General features: G+C 42.7%; 1 protein-coding gene across 3 annotated transcripts in view; it reads left to right on the top strand.

The window, feature by feature from the left end:
• Nucleotides 1–13445, top strand: part of ARK2N (arkadia (RNF111) N-terminal like PKA signaling regulator 2N) — a 47268-nt gene extending 33823 nt beyond the window's left edge. For all 3 annotated transcript variants that reach the window (XM_021284890.2, XM_005500410.3, XM_065046898.1), the window contains exons 3-5: nucleotides 1229–1411; nucleotides 6199–6325; nucleotides 10432–13445. In XM_021284890.2, coding sequence (XP_021140565.2) covers nucleotides 1229–1411; nucleotides 6199–6325; nucleotides 10432–10621 — 500 coding nt within the window. In that variant the 3' untranslated portion in view covers nucleotides 10622–13445. The remainder of the gene's footprint in view (nucleotides 1–1228; nucleotides 1412–6198; nucleotides 6326–10431) is intronic.
• Nucleotides 13446–19291: the final 5846 nt, after the last annotated feature.

Here is a 19291-nt window from a genome sequence, read left to right as displayed (position 1 = left end):
TTCTTGAGGAGTATTTTCATTTAATTCTTGGTGACTTTTAAAGATTTCTTTAGTTGCTTTATACCTCTTGAGGTCCTATCTTCATAAAAAAATTATTAGTTTATGATTATTTTATATTATCCCATACCAATTATACCGTCTACACATGATACCCTTAGCAAAAACTCCTGCAGATGCTCAACCACCAGAACTGCTCTGGGATTAAGGACTCGCAGTAGCAAAAGCGCTGAGCTTTGGCTTCATGTTTTTCTATTGAATCCTTGTTTTTATGGGTGAAGACTTGGCCCAAATAAAGTTTTGGTTCTGCCGTTTGGTGAGTGGGAATTCCAACCATTTTCACCCACTCTGAGTCAATAAGCGATAGCTGCGGTGAGGCATTTGAGTTAAAAATGTGCATCTTTTCAGAATTACTACATTTATCCTTTCTCTCTGCTCCCACATTAATCTTTGTCTTGAATTTTACTTTTTTTCTGTGCCTCCTAACAAAATAGACCAAAAAATAGCTTTTTGTTATTCTTCAATAATAGATTTCAGAATAACGTAAGCAAGTTTCTCTTGCTCTCCACTTTGGTGGCCAAGGTGCATATGGTAATCATATTTAATTAAAAGCATGTTTGTTGCTGCACATTATAGGTATTGTTATTCTTGTTATTCTTCATCTTGAAAAAACAACACCAAAAACCATTGCCATTTGGAGAAATTCCCTTTTCCTTGACAGGTAAATGTTACATAGGGAAAGTTGCCTAATGTTAAATCTGTTGTCACTGGATCAGTTATATCAGAAAGTTAGTTTTATTCAGTCAACCCTAAAGCGATGTGAGCTGTCACTTGAGTCTTGTAAAATTTTCTAGTTAAATATCTTGTCTGGCCAAATTTAATGTCCTGTAACCTACTATTTTCTATTTTAAGCTATTTTAAGACTGTAAATGTAACGTTGTCAGATACGGAGATGTTTGTGTGTTAATGTAAAAGATAGTACACAAATAACTGATACATTGATAGATGTGTTTTTCTTGCATTTGTGTTTTTTGTGTATGCAAAAGTTAAAATGTCTCTGCAATCTCAGACTGCGTTCCTTAAGTGAAGATTAATAATTTATATAATTTATAGTTCTTTAAGAGCTTCATGTAGAGGATGGCATTAATCCGTAGATTATTTATACTTCTAAAGGTGTCTTTCACAGTATGCTGACTTCTAATCCGTGTTTTCTCTTTCTGCCTTTCTGCAGATGGGCCTCCGGTTGTCGCTCATTACGATATATCAGACACAAATTCCGACCCGGAGGTGGTGAACGTGGACAATCTGTTGGCGGCTGCAGTAGTTCAAGAGCACAATAATTCTTTAGGAAAACAAGACCTGGGATCTGCCTGGAGATCCAGAGGGCTGCTAGAGGAGCTGAGTGGTGATACAGGTTTGTTTAAATCCTTTTTCTCCAGTGCTTATTCCAGCATCTCAGTCAATGTCCCTCCCTTGTCTTGCTTTCAGTATTTTAGTGATCTATACAGCTTTAAAAGCTCCTTGTGCAGATTGTGCAGTAGAACAGTATAGGTGCTCCTTAAAAAGGCTTGGCATTTATTCCATAATACAACTGATAAAAAATGGCAAAATTTTCAGCCGTGTATCTTTTGACATTAATTTTCTTAATTATTTTTTTCTCCTCCTTTTCCTTCTTATCACTTCTTGGAACTTAGGTCTGGGATTGGTGTGGGGCTTTTTGGTGTTGTTTTTTCTCATGTGTGTGTGGGGGGGTGTGTTTGTTTGGTTTTATTTCTTTGTTTTTAATTTAATTCTAATTTTTATTCATTTCAATGAAAGTGGGCTAAGCTTGTAACTGAATAGTTAGTTGATCATGATGACCACCAGATACTAAAATGATCACAATCTCATTTTAATTGTCGTAATTGTCTGTGTATGTCGTCTTGGTCTCTTTTCTTTTGTCTTTTCATTTCTTTAAAATACAAGCATTGATTATTCCCATACTCCGTCTGCTTTTCTAATATACATTAGAAAATTGGACATACCAGCATCATGTAAAGATGAAAAGGCGCTGATAAGTGGGTTTAGCAGCAAAAAACAGCACAGAAATTTCCTTCAAGAAAGCAAGAGCAGAAGTACTGTGGAAGAATTCAGAGAAGTTCATGGAGCTCATAAAAACTGTTCAGTTTCGCTGAGTCCTTGCAACTTCATTATAATGAAGGAGTTAAACAGCATCAAATGCTGCAGCACTCGGGGTGCAGAGAGCTGATGGGAACATCAGCTCCATCTCATGACCTTGTATGCCCACATACTGCCTTCCTTTCTGCTCTTTCTTTTATTATACACGTTAATATTTTCAGCTGTGTAAGACACAGAGTCTCGCCTGCAGTGCAGCACAGCAGGTTTTTGCTTCACACTGTCTTTTCCTACCACAAACCTGCCAAAAGGCACCTGTATTGGAAGTGCCCTGATAGCTCTGAGCTGCTTTTCAACGCCTATAAAGCTTAAATAAATACAGCTATGTGGCTGATTTTGAAAGAGATGTCCTATTATTATGTAGTGGACAAGTCCATTATTTGAATGTGGGAATCTCTGATGCATTATTTTCACGGTGGTCTGTGGCTGGATATTCTTCCAGCCTTTTTATCTCCAAGCTCACTGGTATTGTTTTCACTATAGCAGCTGACTGAAAGTGAGCTTTTTGACCCCTAACAAGCCTACTCCTTTATTAATTGATTTATTAAAACTATTGGAACAGCTGAAATTATCTTTACGTAGCACTAATGGATTGGTACTTCAAAGGAGTGTAATGAAATAAACTTTTCTTACCGAGCTTTCTTCCCCATCCCGCTTACGAGTACAACGCTGCGGCGCAGGTAAAAATTCGTGTTCCTTTCTATATCCAAGGGGACTTGCAAGGAAGACGTTGCCAGGTAAAAAGAAAACTAGAAAACCAAAAAAATCCATCATCCCTGGCCCTTTGGAAACGTGTCCAGACAAATCTGCTCCTGGTGCTACGGCCACGTCGATGTCTGAAAGGGTGAAATCTCTTTTTCTTTTGCGTACCCAGAGCCCTGCAGCCTCGCTGCACTTCTGACAGCACAACCATCAGTACCAGCTTCTTCTTACCGTGCCAAGGGCTGCGTGTTTGGAAGGCAGAATTTTCAAATCTTGCGTTCACAAGTTTAATCTTCAGCCAGTATCTGGCTGAACAGGCATCAAATGATGTGTTCCCGTGGGAAAATAACAACATAACCTTTATCGAAGTGAAAAATCTTAGTAGGACACACTATCACATCTTTGTGCGTGGGCAAATATTTTGGGCTGTTCCGCGAGCCCCGATGTTTTAGGGCAAACAAAACATCTCCTTTGGGCGTCATCCTAACGTGCAAAGAAATTAACAGTGTAGCCATGTTATTAGGCATTAAATTTTTATGGCCAGAGGCTGTAAATCTGTTTGTATGCTATAATCCTGGTTTATACTCAGCTACTGTTGCAGTATTTACTCCGCTAATCATGGTTTCTCTACTGCTAATTGCCTTTTTGTTGTCTGATCTTAAAGCTATGGTAATTTACTGCTCTTTTGGGGTTTTCAGTTATACATCTGGGGATCATTTTGGGGATATTTAAGAGCTAATCTGTTTTTCCCCCGCTGCGAGACATCACCTTGTTTAGTGAAGGGCACAGAACAGTGGTGTTCAGCTGAACTGTAATGTTAGGAAAACTCCACTCGGGCTGTTAATTTGCTTCAAGTTCAGTTGGCAAATACCTTTTGTTGTCTTGTGAGGGGGCAGCTCCTCCTTGGGAGGCAGCACACGGGTTTCCTTCCTCACTAACCCTGACCAGATATTGCACCAAGGGTCTTCGCTTTCCAAAAATTGAACATACAGGATGTTCCCTGCCCCTCTATTTGCTTGCATCTTTTCCAAGTGCTTTAACCAGCCATTAGAAGGTTCCCCTGCACTTTTTTTAGGGTTTAATTTCTTCTCTCTGTGTCTTCTTGGTCTACATGGGGTTATAATCAGCTCTGCATATTCACACACCTTTGAAATTCTATGGGACATTATTGCATCCTCCTCCTGTTGTCTTTGAAGAGGTGTCCAATCAAAGAAGACATACATAATACATTTATCTAATCCCAAATTTCTGCTCAACAAATGATTATTCACCCATGTAATCTGAGTGAGTGGTTTCCAAGACACAGGTAATCTCACCTGCTTCGGGGCTGCCCAGCGTCCCCAGGTTTCTATTAAACAGAGGCACAAGTCTTCTTTGTCCTTCTTCCTTTTCCCTTCTTCCTTTCCCCCTTCCTTTTCCTTTTTCCTTTTCTTTTTCCTTTCCCTTTTCCCTTCCCCTTTCCTTTCCCCCTTCCTTTCCCCCTTCCTTTCCCCTTTCCTTTCCCCTTTCCTTTCCCCTTTCCTCTCCCCTTTCCTCTCACCTTTTTTCCCCTTTTCTTTCCCCCTTCCTTTCCCCCTTCCTCTCCCCCTTCCTTTCCCCCTTCCTTTCCCCTTTTCCTTCCCCTTTCCTTTCACCTTTCCTTTCCCTTTTCCTCTCCCCTTTCCTCTCACCTTTCCTTTCCCCTTTCCTCTCCCCCTTCCTCCCCCTTTCTTTCCCCCTTCCTTTCCCCCTTCCTTTCCCCCTTCCTTTCCCCTTTCCTTTCCCCTTTCCTTTCCCCTTTCCTTTCCTTTCCTTTCCCCCTTCCTTTCCCCCTTCCTTTCCCTCTTCCTTTCCCCCTTCCTTTCCCCTTTCCTTTCCCCTTTCCTTTCCCCCTTCCTTTCCCCTTTCCTCTTCTCCTTTCTTTCTCCTTTCCTTTCCTTTCCTTTCCTTTCCTTTCCTTTCCTTTCCTTTCCTTTCCTTTCCTTTCCTTTCCTTTCCTTTCCTTTCCTTTCCTTTCCTTTCCTTTCCTTTCCTTTCCTTTCCTTTCCTTTCCTTTCCTTTCCTTTCCTTTCCTTTCCTTTCCTTTCCTTTCCTTTCCTTTCCTTTCCTTTCCCCTTTCCTTTCCCCTTTCCTTTCCCCCTTCCTTTCCCCCTTCCTTTCCCCCTTCCTTTCCCCCTTCCTTTCCCCCTTCCTTTCCCCCTTCCTTTCCCCCTTCCTTTCCCCCTTCCTTTCCCCCTTCCTTTCCCCCTTCCTTTCCCCCTTCCTTTCCCCCTTCCTTTCCCCCTTCCTTTCCCCCTTCCTTTCCCCCTTCCTTTCCCCCTTCCTCTCCCCCTTCCTCTCCCCCTTCCTTTCCCCCTTCCTCTCCCCCTTCCTTTCCCCCTTCCTTTCCCCTTTCCTTTCTTTCCCCCTTCCTTCCTTTCCCCCTTCCTTTCCCATTTCCTTTCTTTCCCCCCTTTTCCCCTTATTCCCTTTTCTCCTTTTCCTTTCTTATTTACTTTTTTCTTTTTTCTTCTTTTTATTGAAATCTCATTTTTAATTCATTTTTTAAAAACTTATTTTCTGTAAGACAAAAAAAATCATTTTGGCTTGTGTGTGTTTTCCACGCAAGTGATACTTAATAAGTCACAGCGCAGCCTCACTAATTGCAGTGAAGAATGTTCTTAGCAGTACTTGGCATAGAAGACAAACCTTGCCACACTGGTATTTATAGAGGACTTGTTCCCTGACAGACTGATGAACTGGATAACACTGAGGAACTGTAAGGAAAAACAACCCTGCTGTATCTGTAACTTACGAAAACCAGATCTTTTTCAAGTGTTTGTTTTATTGTTAGAGCAGATGTGTGAAGCAGCACAAGCAGAAACTGGTGGGTTTGTTGGTTTCTTTTTAACTGACCCATTCCCCCCGCTTTTGTGTTTTTAAAAAAAGCATTTTGATTTTTCTTGGTGTGTGTGATGTTTCTGTCCAGCTTTGTGTGCCACAGTGCCATTGAGTCCGATTTATTGACAGTAGGTTGTTTCTTTACTTCAAAGAGGTTCAGGCACAGTCTAACTCTTAGCATTGTAGAGTAACAGCTGGGAAGTGTAATTACATCAATTGTTCTTGATGCAACAGTCAGGATTTGTGTGATAACACCATTGCTAGAGCTGCTGAGATTGAATAAATCCGGTGATCATCCTTTATCAGCTGATGAACTGGAAGTTGGATACGTTGATCTAATAAGATTTTACAACCTTAGTGTTTCACCCTTTTTTTTTGTTAGCTGGGAAGATTCATTTTCCAGCTGATTTCTGAGTTGTGTAAGCTGTTAAACATTGACTCTATTTGCTTTTTCCCCATCTGTAGGTCATTTGGATCCAGGCTTCCTCGCAAGTGACAAAACCTCTTCTGGTAATGCCCAGATCAATGAAGAAATTAATATCGCCTCTTCTGATAGTGAAGTAGAGATTGTTGGAGTTCAGGAACACGCCAGGTATTAATTCCTTTTTCTTGCTTTTTCCGCTCCTAATAGTTCTTTCATTTTATCAGAATATCTCTATTGCCAAAATTAATAAAGAAAAGAAAACGTGCTGACTTCCACTTCTGTAGTTATCCATCCATAACTGATGCCCAAAACATAACAAATGTTGCTCTGGTTTTAACTATTCTGCTGTGTGAATGTGTTTTTCTTCAGAACACTGTCAGCTTCTATTGTATTCAGATTCACCTTGTGATTCGGTATCAAACATTAACAAGAAAAACATATTTAGTATTAAAATACCAAATATTGCCATACCAAATTTATATACAGCAGGAACCATTGTTAGGAGTTCAGATTTTAAGGGCATAGTTTGTGAATATGCAAATACATTAACAAAAATGTTAATGTGGGTTCTTGTTTCCTTTCAAAATATTCACTTACATTAAGGACTTAATCAGCTTCCAGATTATTTAATTAATCAGTAGTTGTGAAAATACCATCAGCTTTTCAATGGTTACTGTCATAAGGTGGCCTGTTTAGATTAAAACCCGGATCCTTCTGGATCTTGGTTCTAATTCAAGATACAAGAGAGTTCAACCCCCTAAAGCGGGCAGGGGTAATGAAGCCAGAGGTTTCTCTCAAGCTGCCCCTCTGTCCTTCAGCTGTTATTCTCCACTCCTCCTCTTTAGTCCATGATCTTTCATTGGCTTAAGGTATTTTTTTGGTGAGGAAAGGAGGAAGGAAGGTGCGTGGGACCCAGTTTCCCATCAGGGAAACCACAGATCGTGTGGGCACAACCCAGTGCTGTTGCGTGTGAAGAAATGAATTTTCAAGGTGCTGAAGGAAGAGAGATTTAGTCTTTGCTTTTAGAATAGCAGAAGTCCTTGCATGGCTGACTCTTTCAGATACTAATTCCTTGGGAGGTCGCTCTCCTGGCTGTTTCTCCAGCAGACACAGGGTTTAGAGGATCTTTTTCCTAATGATAAGCAACGTGGACTTGTCCTCCACTGCTAGTTTGTGTAAACCTTTCTAGCACTATGCACACACAGCCCTCCTTTTTGGGGTCCCCTGTTCAAAAGCTTTCCATGCTGCTTGCCTCGATAATATTTACTGTGTACAAGAATGGAAATGTTAAGTAAATGCAGAGATGCTTGTTTAAAATCAGTTTTAGTAGATATGGACCCAAATAATTTCAGCAAAGAGAGGCATAAAGCATGCTTTTGTGCTTTCCTTTGTTCATGTAACCACGTTCCACCTCCCCGCAACTCGTTCTCACTGGCCCCATTAAATATTTACGTATTTCAGTGGTTCGAATCCTGTTGAGAATTTCATTTCTCTTGCAGGTCTAGGCTTGCAGTTGTGAAGTATTGATGGGCTTCTGGCAGGGTTTAGGTGTTTGATCAGTGGTTTTTTTCCATGCTTAGTTAGACTGGTGTTTGGATTCAGTTATTTTTTATTGTGCGGTATATTCCGTGCCCTCGTTGGGCTGCTGTGAGTGATGGCACCTCAAAGTTTGTCCATCATCTGTAGTTTTCCAGATTGCTATTCAGTTGGTGTTTCTCATCATTGGGATATTACTTAGCATCTACTTAGGACACCAAGTCACGTTTTTAAGTTTTTTTAATTTTTCTCCATTTTTTTAAAAATCATGAATGCATATAAAACAGACTTCCTCTTTTTTTCCCCTGGTTTTATTTTCCCCTCCTCTTTTAGTTGCCTTTACATGGTATATTCCTTTAGCCACCGATTGGAAAGCATGTTCCCTCAGCTCACGTTTGAATGTTTTGCTATTGGCTGCTTGTGTGGCTTCTTCGAGGATAAACACTTTTATTTCTGCGAGGTATCGTTTCTAGGGGATAATTTATAGCCTGCTTTTTGTCATCTTCAGGGAGAAAATTAGCATTAGCTTTCCCTAAGCATTGAGGACTGTTCTGTATCAGAACGATGGACCATCGTCCCTGAGACCAAACATTGTATTTAGCTTGCCTTGGCTATGAGCTTTCCTTGTTATGCTTAAAAATATTTAATCTGAAAAGAAAGCTGTAAGCAAAAAAAATGCCCTGCATTTGCCAGAGTCCCAGGCTTTTATTTCTAATTCTTTGTAGATCTGTACTTTAAGTATGTATCTTCAAGACTGAGGTAGTAATAAAAAGTCATTCTGAACATCACATCCAAAACTAAGCAGTGTATCTGAGAAGGAAATGAGGCATTTATATTCAGAGAAGGTAGAGCTCAGAGAATGAGATTTTTTTTAATTCTCTTTCATGAAACTCATTAGCCATAGACGAGAGAGATGAGCATAACCAAAGTAGTTCTGGGGAGAAATAAATTACGCTACTTTGAAACAAATAAAACGTAAATGTCAGGGATATTTGACCAGTGTAGAAAACCTTGGTTCCTAAAATACGGTACACATGCCTTCATAATGAAAGAAACGTGTGTAGCTTCAGCCACCACCAGTGCTGTGAACAGCAAAACAGCTTCTGGAGCAGTGGGTATAGAGTTTTTCTTACACTAGTGTAAGATTTACAACTGGAATAGTAGTGACTGTCTTAAAGACTCCGGTAAATTCCTGTCATTGCTTCGTTCTCTAACAAAATTAGTCTGCCTTGTATTTTGTTTCATTTTTCCTAATTATTATTAGCTTGTACTTAAATCATCGCACATCTGTTATGATCATAATAGGTAACAACACAGTGCAAATAAGAAGATATGCACCTCACTTGAGCAGGGCACTTGCCTGTGTGCTTATCTTTAAATACATGATTTAGTCTCGTTGACTATAATCACTGAAAGCTTAAATGTCTTGCTGAAGTGTGGCTGTACTGTTATCAGCGAGCACTTCCCAGCATGTTTGTGATTTTTAGCTAAGAAGACCAAAGGAAAATCAAGCGTAATAATGTAATTACAAGATGGTTCTTGTAATTATTGTAATGAAACTATCATTTCATATGGAAAGATAGGTTTTTTCTTTGTCTCATTTTTTTCTCTTTAAAAGTCCAGTGGGTAAAACTGCTCTCAGGAGACTGCTTCTGAATAATGCATGGTACTACCAGTGGTGAGCAGAGTTCTTCTGTATCCCTGGGATCCATGCACATGTGTAGAGTATTGCATCTGAGCAGGAGCAACCCCAGGTTCCAGTATAAGTTGGGGAATGACCTATTAGAGAGCAGCGTAGGGGAAAGGGACCTGGGGGTCCTGGGGACAGCAGGGTGACCATGAGCCAGCACTGGGCCCTTGTGGCCAGGAAGCCAATGGTACCTGGGGTGGGTTAGAAGGGGGTGGTCAGTAGGTCAGAGAGGTTCTCCTGCCCCTCTGCTCTGCCCTGGGGAGACCACACCTGGAATATTGTGTCCAGTTGTGGCCCCTCAGTTCCAGCAGGACAGGGAACTGCTGGAGAGAGTCCAGCGCAGCCACCAAGATGCTGAAGGGAGTGGAGCATCTCCCGTGTGAGGAAAGGCTGAGGGAGCTGGGGCTCTGGAGCTGGACAAGAGGAGACTGAGGGGGGACTCATTCATGTTTACAGATATATAAAGTGTGAGCGTCAGGAGGATGGAGCCAGGCTCTTCTCGGTGACAAACAATGATAGGACAAGGGGCAGTGGGTACAAACTGGAACACAGGAGGTGCCACTTAAATTTGAGAAGAAACCTCTTCCCGGTGAGGGTGGCAGAGCCTGGCCCAGGCTGCCCAGGGGGTTGTGGAGTCTCCTTCTGTGCAGACATTCCAACCCGCCTGGACACCTTCCTGTGTAACCTCATCTGGGTGTTCCTGCTCCATGGGGGGATTGCACTGGATGAGCTTTCCAGGTCCCTTCCAACCCCTGACATTCTGGGATTCTGTGATTCTGTGATATGGATATGTGCATAAAAAGGCGTGCATTTTACACCCACTGGCAGAATTCCGTTCTTAAAAATAATTTAATCCGCACCATCACCACCCTGAACTTTCATGTTTAGTCTCTGCTTTGTTACTGGGAATTTGAGATGTCACGGAGTCTACAAATGGAAAATAAACGAGAAAATTTTGGAGAGGGACACGTTAACGGGACGCCGAAGTGACAAACCACCCGGATTCAATAGCCACTTTAATCCCTTTGTGTGTTTTCTGTCGCCGCAGGTGCGTGCATCCCAGGGGAGGTGTGATCCAGAGCGTGTCCTCCTGGAAGCATGGCGCGGGCTCCCAGTACATCAACGCCCAGCAAACCCAACCATGGACAGCTGTGACCCCCCAGCAGAACTGGTCCTCGCCCCCAGAAGTCGTAGACCTCACTTTGGATGAGGACACCAGGCGCAAATATCTACTGTAACGCAATGTCGCTGTCTGTCTGTCCCCACCCCTTCTCCCCCCTTGGTGGCACACGTTGTTAATGCTTCAGCTTTGGAAGCCCGGTTCCTGGCGTTGCGAAATTCAAACTCATTAAGCTTTTCACTTCCGTAAGAATGTAATATAATTTCACTATCATTTCAAGTGTTTTTGCCTTCTCCAAGGAGGATTCCTCCCAGAGTTAAAACCCAAATTTAAAACACATCTACAGTCACTAACTTATGTGTGTGTGTCAATCGGAAGAAACAACTGTGTGCAAACTTACGTCCTCCCACCCTTTCCCACCTCCAACTTCAGGATGTTTTTAATTTATCAGCATATTGATTTTTATTAGTAGACGTTAGTGTTTTGCTGTGTGAGCATCAGTGATTTTGAGAAATGCTGTGTCCTCACTGATTTCAGTGGAACTTGGGGGTATTCAACACTTCTGAAAATTGGGCCGAGAGTTTTTATGCTCAAGCTGATTTGGTTGCGTTACCAGCAGGAGGGACTGTCTAATACAAACGGCCCATAACATATGCACTGAACAGCTTTTAATTAAAGTTTTTGTTTTCATATAATTTATAGTTTACACTCTTTTCAGTGCTGAGTCTGCTCTCTACTTGACTACTGTGTTTCACTGAACATTTCCCAGAGCTTGTTGCTGTTTAAAATAGTCATAGTAGTGACTTACTAGCAGCTGATTACTGCAAAAGCACAAGAAAGTGAGATAAAATAAAAAGGCCCAGCATCCCTCTCCTTTTTAAATATAGCCGAACTTTTTTACCTGTATCCAAGTCTTGCCTGGAGTCGCAGAAGGAGAGAAACGAAACATTTTGCTCGTAGTCGTTGTCTCTACTGTTGCTTATTTGCTTCATTCACATCTCGAAAACATCTCAAGAAAACAAACCGAAACAACTTGCAAAGCCCAGTCTGGCAAAGCACTTCAGCAAATGCGCGAAGTTCTGTCGCTGAAACTCACGGGGCCATTCAAGTGCTTAAAACTGTAAAACTGTCCTCAAAGATGTTGCAGGATCAGGGACTAGGGTTGTGATCTTTTTTTATTTTTATTTTTCTTTAAAAAGAAATAGATCCGCACCGTTTTCCCGGCTTTAGATCATGTCTCTTATCCTCGTTTTAGGATTGTTTTTAGGGTTATGATCCAGCAAACACTTTCAGCCAGAATACTTACCAAAATCCAGCAGGACTACTTGCTTTAGCCGCTTGTAGTTTCTGTAGCGTATATGGAAGTTCCTGCCCCTCATCTGTCATTCTGAGCCTTTCTCAAGGCAAAAACCAAAGATTAGACTTCAGCAAGATGACATTCACTTTAAATGTCTATTGTGCTATTAAAATATTCCTTTGTATTCAAAATGTTTCTAGTGGGAATTTTGTACAGCTCTGTCGCCAGATTTTTCCCCATTTAAGGCCGAGCAGGAGGTAGCCAGGACACGGGAAGTTCTGTTTTCTCTCTGTGTTGAGTGGTTTCTAAATTTATTCGGCTTCCAGTAATTTTATCTGTGGGCAAAAGTAAATTAAAATTGCCTATATTGTCACATAACTTGAAAAAACAAAGCACAGCAGCGTTGGTATAGCTAGTAACAAAGAGCTTTTCCTTTAACGAGCAGAACGGTTCTGACCGCGCTTCAAGGAACAACTAGGTAAGGGATTAACGTTCCAATTTCGAGCTTTCTAAAGCACGTAACGTCAGCGTATTGCATGGCCAGAAAAGTGTACGTGGTGCTTATAGTGACTGATCTATGGGGCGGGAGGGAGGGAGCGGCGCACGCACCGGGAAAAGCCCCTATAGCATCTATATCAGCAGCGCCTGCCCGTCTTTTCTCCTGGTGTTTAAACCACGCAGCTCGAGCCGTCGTTTCAGCGGGATGCAAAGGTAATTTCGGAACGGTGGTTTGGTGCGGCTGCTTTTTTTTTGTCCCGTTTCACAAAGTCTCTTTTCTTTTTGTTGTTATTTTAAAGAACAGTTTTGAAGTAGAAGCTGCAGGGACCCATTTGTAGTCCTTCCATGAAAAAAAAATGCAAACCAACTATCTTGTTTTTCAGTTTGTATATGATGTGACTTCCATGTATATATGAAAACGACTGCGTCCTAACCAAACTTCCTCCAATTGTGCACTGTGTTTGTTTAAATGATTCATGTATTGTAGTCTGAACCAGGTTTTCTTTTATTTAAAACACTACGTATTTTATCTTAACAAATTCGAAAGGGTAGTGGTCTGAAAACCGCAATCACTGGATAGCTAGGAAGCGTTCTTATTTCTTTTTGTATTTTTAAATTTTTGTTTTTATTTTTGTTTTGTTGTGGTTTTTTTTTTTTTTTTTTAAATAGAGCAAAAGGTGCCTGGACAGTTTTGCTCTTCTCAGCAGGAAAGAGAAACGTTAGCCATTGTATGGCCAAGAACCAATGCACTTGGGGCCTGATGCAGAACCCACCGGAGCCGATGCTTCGGTGTGCATTGGATCGAGCCCCTCATGGTTTAGCAGTTCCTGAATTGCTGGAGTGTGAACTTGGGATCTTCTGTAGTGAAGACAAATCATCGCTTAGAATATAAATGTCGAAAACACGCGACTTTAGTTAACAAATTCTGTTCTTCTCGACACTCATTATTTAGTTCTCGTTTTTTTTCCATCTAGTATTTAATGGTCTTTGGAGAAAAAAATAATAATAAAACAGAGTGTTATATATATATAAAAATATATATATTTTTGGTGCAAGATGAGACCTTCTGTTTTTTGAAACAAGTCTGTAGCATAAAGGTTAAACTATTTTAAGACAAAATAAAATAGAGTGTATTATTTAAACAATACCACTTTGTTCGGGATCATTTTTTTCCACTTTGATTCAGTCTGCTGTATCTCACATCTCCCAAATAAAGCCTTAAGCTCTCGGAATGAGCTACAACTGCCCAATTTCAGCACCGCTCCTGCCGTAAAGTGTTTAATTTAGAATGTCCAGGATGTAAATGTGATTTGCTGACCCAGAAGCTTTTATCTCCCAGGCCGGGGCAGGACGGCGGCTCCTCCCTGCACCGCTGGTGGGGATGTGGGTGCAGGGGAGGAGCAGCCACTGCCCATCGCGTTCTGCACAATCACAGAATCATTTTGGCTGGAAAAGACCCTCGAGATCATAGAGTCCAAACATAACGCACCCCCGGCACTACCCCATGTCCCTGAGAACCTAATCTGTGTGTATTTTCAACCCCTCCAGGGATGGTGACTCCAGCACTGCCCTGGGCAGCCTGTTCCAATGCCCCACAGCCCTTTGGGGAAGAAATTGTTCCTAATAAAAAGAAGGATGGTAAGTACATCTGCACTGTGCTAAACTGAGGGTCCTACTGCTTGCCTTCTTATAGCCAATATAGAAATAATTATAATATCCATTAGGTTTCCAGCCACTTAGGGGAATTTGCTGTAGGTCTGATGTTTTTATCACGCTCGAAGGCTCTCAGTGTTGCAAACAAGAAGAGCCATTTACCTGCGTATTCTACGTGTTGAGATGGATGTCGAGGGTGCAGCGAGCTGGCCTTTCAGCCCCACCGAGTTCTTGGCTTCTGTGGAGCTGGAAAACACACGTTCGGGTGGTGGCTGTGGAGGTGGACACCACACTTGGGTTTTATTCCGTGTCTGTCCCACGGGGGAGAGCAGCGCTGTGAGTTCGGTGCGGATGTTCGTGCTCAGTACAGGACCCGTTTTCCTTCACCCGGCAGCAAAAGCAACGTGCTTTCCGAGTATTGTTTCGGGGATGATCTATTGATGATCTATTGATTACGGCAGCATCACAAAAAGAAATTGAAAGTGCGCTTACAGGACTAAAGCTGGGCAACTTAACCTGACTAAAACACAGGGCCCTCGTGCTACTGAACTGTTTTTAGGAATAGTTTGACATGGACAGATGAGAGAAATAACCAGGTAAGCTATGGCAAACAGTCCGGCAGTTTTCTGTACCAGCCACGGTTGAACACTTATATGCCTTTTGGGGATTTTTAGGGCGCTGGAGAACTTTTATCCCTGCATATGCTTGGGACATATGGCTCACAATCACCCCTTTGCTGTTATATACTTCTGAAATGTGCACATCATTGTGCTGCTCGTACAGAGTTACATATAAGGGTGTTGTGTAGGCCATGGGGAAAGATAAAACAGGGTCCGTGGGCCTTGAATACTCAGCAGGTCGATTATATCGGCCCCTGCCCTGTCTAAGGGGCGGCAATATACACACACTGCTGTGGATACAGGACTAACTAAATGTAATTATTCACACCAATGGATTGTGAAGCGGTACCACAGACTATTAAATTCATATAGTAACTCCAGACACTGTACCCAGACTTATTTTACATCTTTTGCTTATATCCGATTCTCAAGATGTTGCATTTCAGGTATCTTCAATAAATAGAGGAGACGGCACCGGGACAGTGTTACTGGTGTCGAGAACGCAACATCGCGTTGAAGTTCAGTCTGAACAAGCACAAGCCACCGCTTTCCAGTCTGTGTTGGTCACGGCTGTAAAAGCTGCTTCGATTTTGAAGGCACGTGCTGCTTCAGCATAACTGATGAACCAGCCAGCGTGGAGCGCGGCATTTAACATCTTCTAGACTTAATGCATCAAATGAAATGATCTGCTGATAATGCCCGGCTGAATAACTCATTTAACTCCTTGACAAGGTGAATGAGATACCTGATTTAAAGCATTCTTGTACAGATATGTTTGTTCCTTTTTTCTGTGTGTGTTTATTGTGCGCCTCTGTCAAGTGCTCTATGCTACAGCCCGCAAGCCCAAATTAACATCTCCAGCTTAGCCGGCCCAGCAGAAATGTCTCTTGGGCGAGGGGGTGGAATGTGTGGGAACAGCGCAAAAATGGAGGAGAATTGTTAATACGCTCAAGCAACTGCAGCTGTGGTGGATAAAAACAGATATATCACAAGGATAACCTCTGCGTTCAGATAACAGGCCTGTGAAAAAGTCGTGAAGGCGCCTTATCATCCACCCTTGAGATTCCCGCAGGCAAAGCTCAAAGCAGTGGTGCAAAGCGCAGAATTAGTGCACGAGTGATTTTCCCTTGTTCCTAACGGGGTAGCCTGTCCAGCACACTCTGCCAAAACCAGCATATTTAGTCTTTTTGTTTTGCAGATTGCTCTAAAATGAAGATACAATAGATAATCCTGTCGCTGCTGAAAGTACATCATGTCCTGGCAGGACCGAAGGGGAGTGGAAAGTATTATCAGTGGGCGACCTTGTTCAGACGGTCATCGACCACAACGAGGGTTTTTAATCTAATGCCTCATCCAGTTGTGATTTTGTTGGCTCTGACAGTATCACGCTTGTTACTTGCGATTGTTTTATCTGGTACACATCTAGGCAAAGACTCCCTGTTCGGCATGAGAAATTCCCAACAGTACAATCAATAATGACATTTTATATTACTGAAGCTATTCGCTTAACACAAGTTTGCATGCATGTTAACATTGTATAGAGATAATATTAATTTAACACTTAAACCAAGCAATTTATCAACCAATTGGACTCTACTGCTGACCTACAATACGCCACGTATTTATGACCCAGAGGCACGAGGTAACCGTGCTGCCCCTCTATGAGAGAATAAAGTGGGCTGACTGAAGCCAAGTGGGCATGCATGCACATGATTAAAGAAATGTGCATTTGATAGCTGGAGTTATATCCCTTATAATATAACAATATAATATAATATAATATAATATAATATAATATAATATAATATAATATAATATAATATAATATAATATAATATAATATAATATAATATAATATAATATAATATAATATAATATAATATAATATAATATAATATAATATAATATAATCCCTTATAATATAATCCCTTATAATATAACAATATAATATAACAATATAATATAACAATCACACCACATTTTATCATGCAGAATTGCAAGTTCTTCACAAACTTTCATCCTCTTGAACACTCTCATGTTGGTGACCACGCTGTCACATCCAAACCTCTGCTCGCACAACCCATTTGCTATCCTGGGTGAAGATGCCAGAGTCCGGCACCGGTCAGGATTTAAGATCTTGAAAGTGGATTTCTGTGGCAGATCAGGCATTTCTTTGTAATCAAATGCGAGATTAAAAACCCTTCCCTTTTGTGTTGCCAAGAATGAATGTCCTCATGTTGTGCAGAAATCACCCATGTACTTGTCCCTCCATTTCAAACCACAATGTTGATCCCTGTGGTCCATGTCAGCATATGAAGATGACTCTTTCAGGAAAAGAAACCACTAGGAGGAGATGCATTTTTGGCATCAGGCACAGAGGAAATCCAAGAACCATCGGAAAAGCCTTCCAGTGTTTCTATTCTGAAGGAATGGCAGGAAAATGTGCCAGGGGAGGTTCATAGAATCACAGAATCGACTGGGTTGGAAAAGACCTCAGAGATCATCGAGTCCAACCCTTGGTCCAACTCCAGTCCATTGACTAGATCATGGCACTAAGTGCCATGGCCAAGCTCAGTTTAACAACCTCCAGGGCCGGCGAGTCCAGCACCTCCCTGGGCAGCCATTCCAATGCCTGACCACTCTCTCTGTGAAGAATTGCTTTCTAATCTCCAGCCTAAATTTCCCCTGGCAGAGTTGAAGCCCATGCCCCCTTGTCCTATTGCTGACTGCCTGGAAGAAGAGACCAATCCCCACCTGGCTATAACTTCCCTTCAGGTAGTTCTAGAGAGTGCTGAGCTCACCTCTAAGCCTCCTCTTCTCCAGACTAAACAAGCCCAGCTCCCTCAGCCTCTCCCCATAGGGCTTGTGTTCCAGTCCCTTCCCCAGTCTTGTTGCTCTTCTCTGCACCCGCTCCAGCACCTCAATATCAGGTTGGACTCAATGATTCTTGTGAGTCCTTCCAACTCAGGACATTCTGTGGTTCTAAGGCAGCAGAACAGCAACTGAACACCAAAAAGTATCAGGTGTAGGGGGTCTCAACAGACCTTTCCCACCGTGTGCAGTTTGACTACAAGACAACCACTTTGACAGTCTCGATGAGCCTGCTTTGAGCTCTCTCTGATCAATAGGCTGTGTGGCGATGGTTTTTATTTCACTTCTCACACATCGCTGGATGAGCCCAGTTCGAGTTCCACTTTAAATGCGTACTGAATAGAATGAATCACTTAGAATTATAAGGCTGTGTGATTCCAGTATAAGTGGTTCCAGGATAAGTTGAGGAATGACGTATTAGAGAGCAGTGTAGGGGAAAGGGACCTGGGGGTCCTGGGGACAGCAGGGTGACCATGAGCCAGCACTGGGCCCTTGTGGCCAGGAAGCCAATGGTACCTGGGGTGGGTTAGAAGGGGGTGGTCAGTAGGTCAGAGAGGTTCTCCTGCCCCTCTGCTCTGCCCTGGGGAGACCACACCTGGAATATTGTGTCCAGCTGTGGCCCCTCAGTTCCAGCAGGACAGGGAACTACTGGAGAGAGTCCAGCGCAGCCACCAAGATGCTGCAGGGAGTGGAGCATCTCCCGTGTGAGGAAAGGCTGAGGGAGCTGGGGCTCTGGAGCTGGACAAGAGGAGACTGAGGGGGGACTCATTCATGTTTACAGATATATAAAGGGTGGGTGTCAGGAGGATGGAGCCAGGCTCTTCTGGGTGACAACCAGTGATAGGACAAGGGGCAGTGGAAACAAACTGGAACACAAAAGGTTCCGCTTAAATTTGAGAAGAAGCTTCTTCCTGGTGAGGGTGGCAGAGCCTGGCCCAGGCTGCCCAGGGGGTTGTGGAGTCTCCTTCTGTGCAGACATTCCAACCCGCCTGGACACCTTCCTGTGTAACCTCATCTGGGTGTTCCTGCTCCATGGGGGGATTGCACTGGATGAGCTTTCCAGGGCCCTTCCAACCCCTGACATTCTGGGATTCTGTGATTTTTAATATACTCCCTGCTTCACGTTATAATACTTAGTAGGCTGTGCGCTGTAAAGTTCTGCTCATAGCTACCAAAGCAACTACAGACTACGCTGAACATCAGCGTGATGAGGTCTAGTTCGCACTTTACTGGGAAAAACGGAATTGATGGGGGAGAAAATGATGATTTCAGGGCTACTGTGAAGACATTACGGACATCAGCAAAACGGGGCCTGCTCTGTGCTTTGCTAAGAAGAAGAGGATTAATTCAGACCAAACAACACCTGCAAGGCTATGGACTGTAAACAATATCTACAACTAAACTAAGCAAAGGCCCGTTTGAGATCAGTGGAAAAGATCCAATGAAAGGAAAGAAGACCCCCCTACTCAAATATTGCCATTGGGCTGAATCATGGTGCGAGAAACAGGTATATAATACAAAAAGCCAGGACTTTCCGTGCTTGGCTGGGACCCCTGCGCAGGCACCAGCTCGAGCCAGCCCTCCCGCTATTCTACTCCTTCAAATGATTTATTTCTGTGGACTTTAGGGTTTGCTTCACTAGTCCTGGGATCCAGACGCGATGGGAGGTGGGCAGAATTCGGCTTGGCTTATCTCCTCCCTGCAGTACGTAACACTGAACCTGCCACCGAGCTTTAAGTAGCGCTTTGCCTTGAGCGACTTAAACAAAACTCTGCGGCAAACAGGGCCCTAATTCACTCACCTGTGACAATGTGGGACGAGGACATCTGATGTACATACTGAATATTTG

The sequence above is a fragment of the Columba livia genome, chromosome Z (genome assembly GCF_036013475.1).
Source record: "Columba livia isolate bColLiv1 breed racing homer chromosome Z, bColLiv1.pat.W.v2, whole genome shotgun sequence".
NCBI lineage: Eukaryota > Metazoa > Chordata > Aves > Columbiformes > Columbidae > Columba > Columba livia.
Note: the sequence above shows the minus strand (reverse complement) of the source record. Positions and strands in the feature narration are given on the sequence as shown.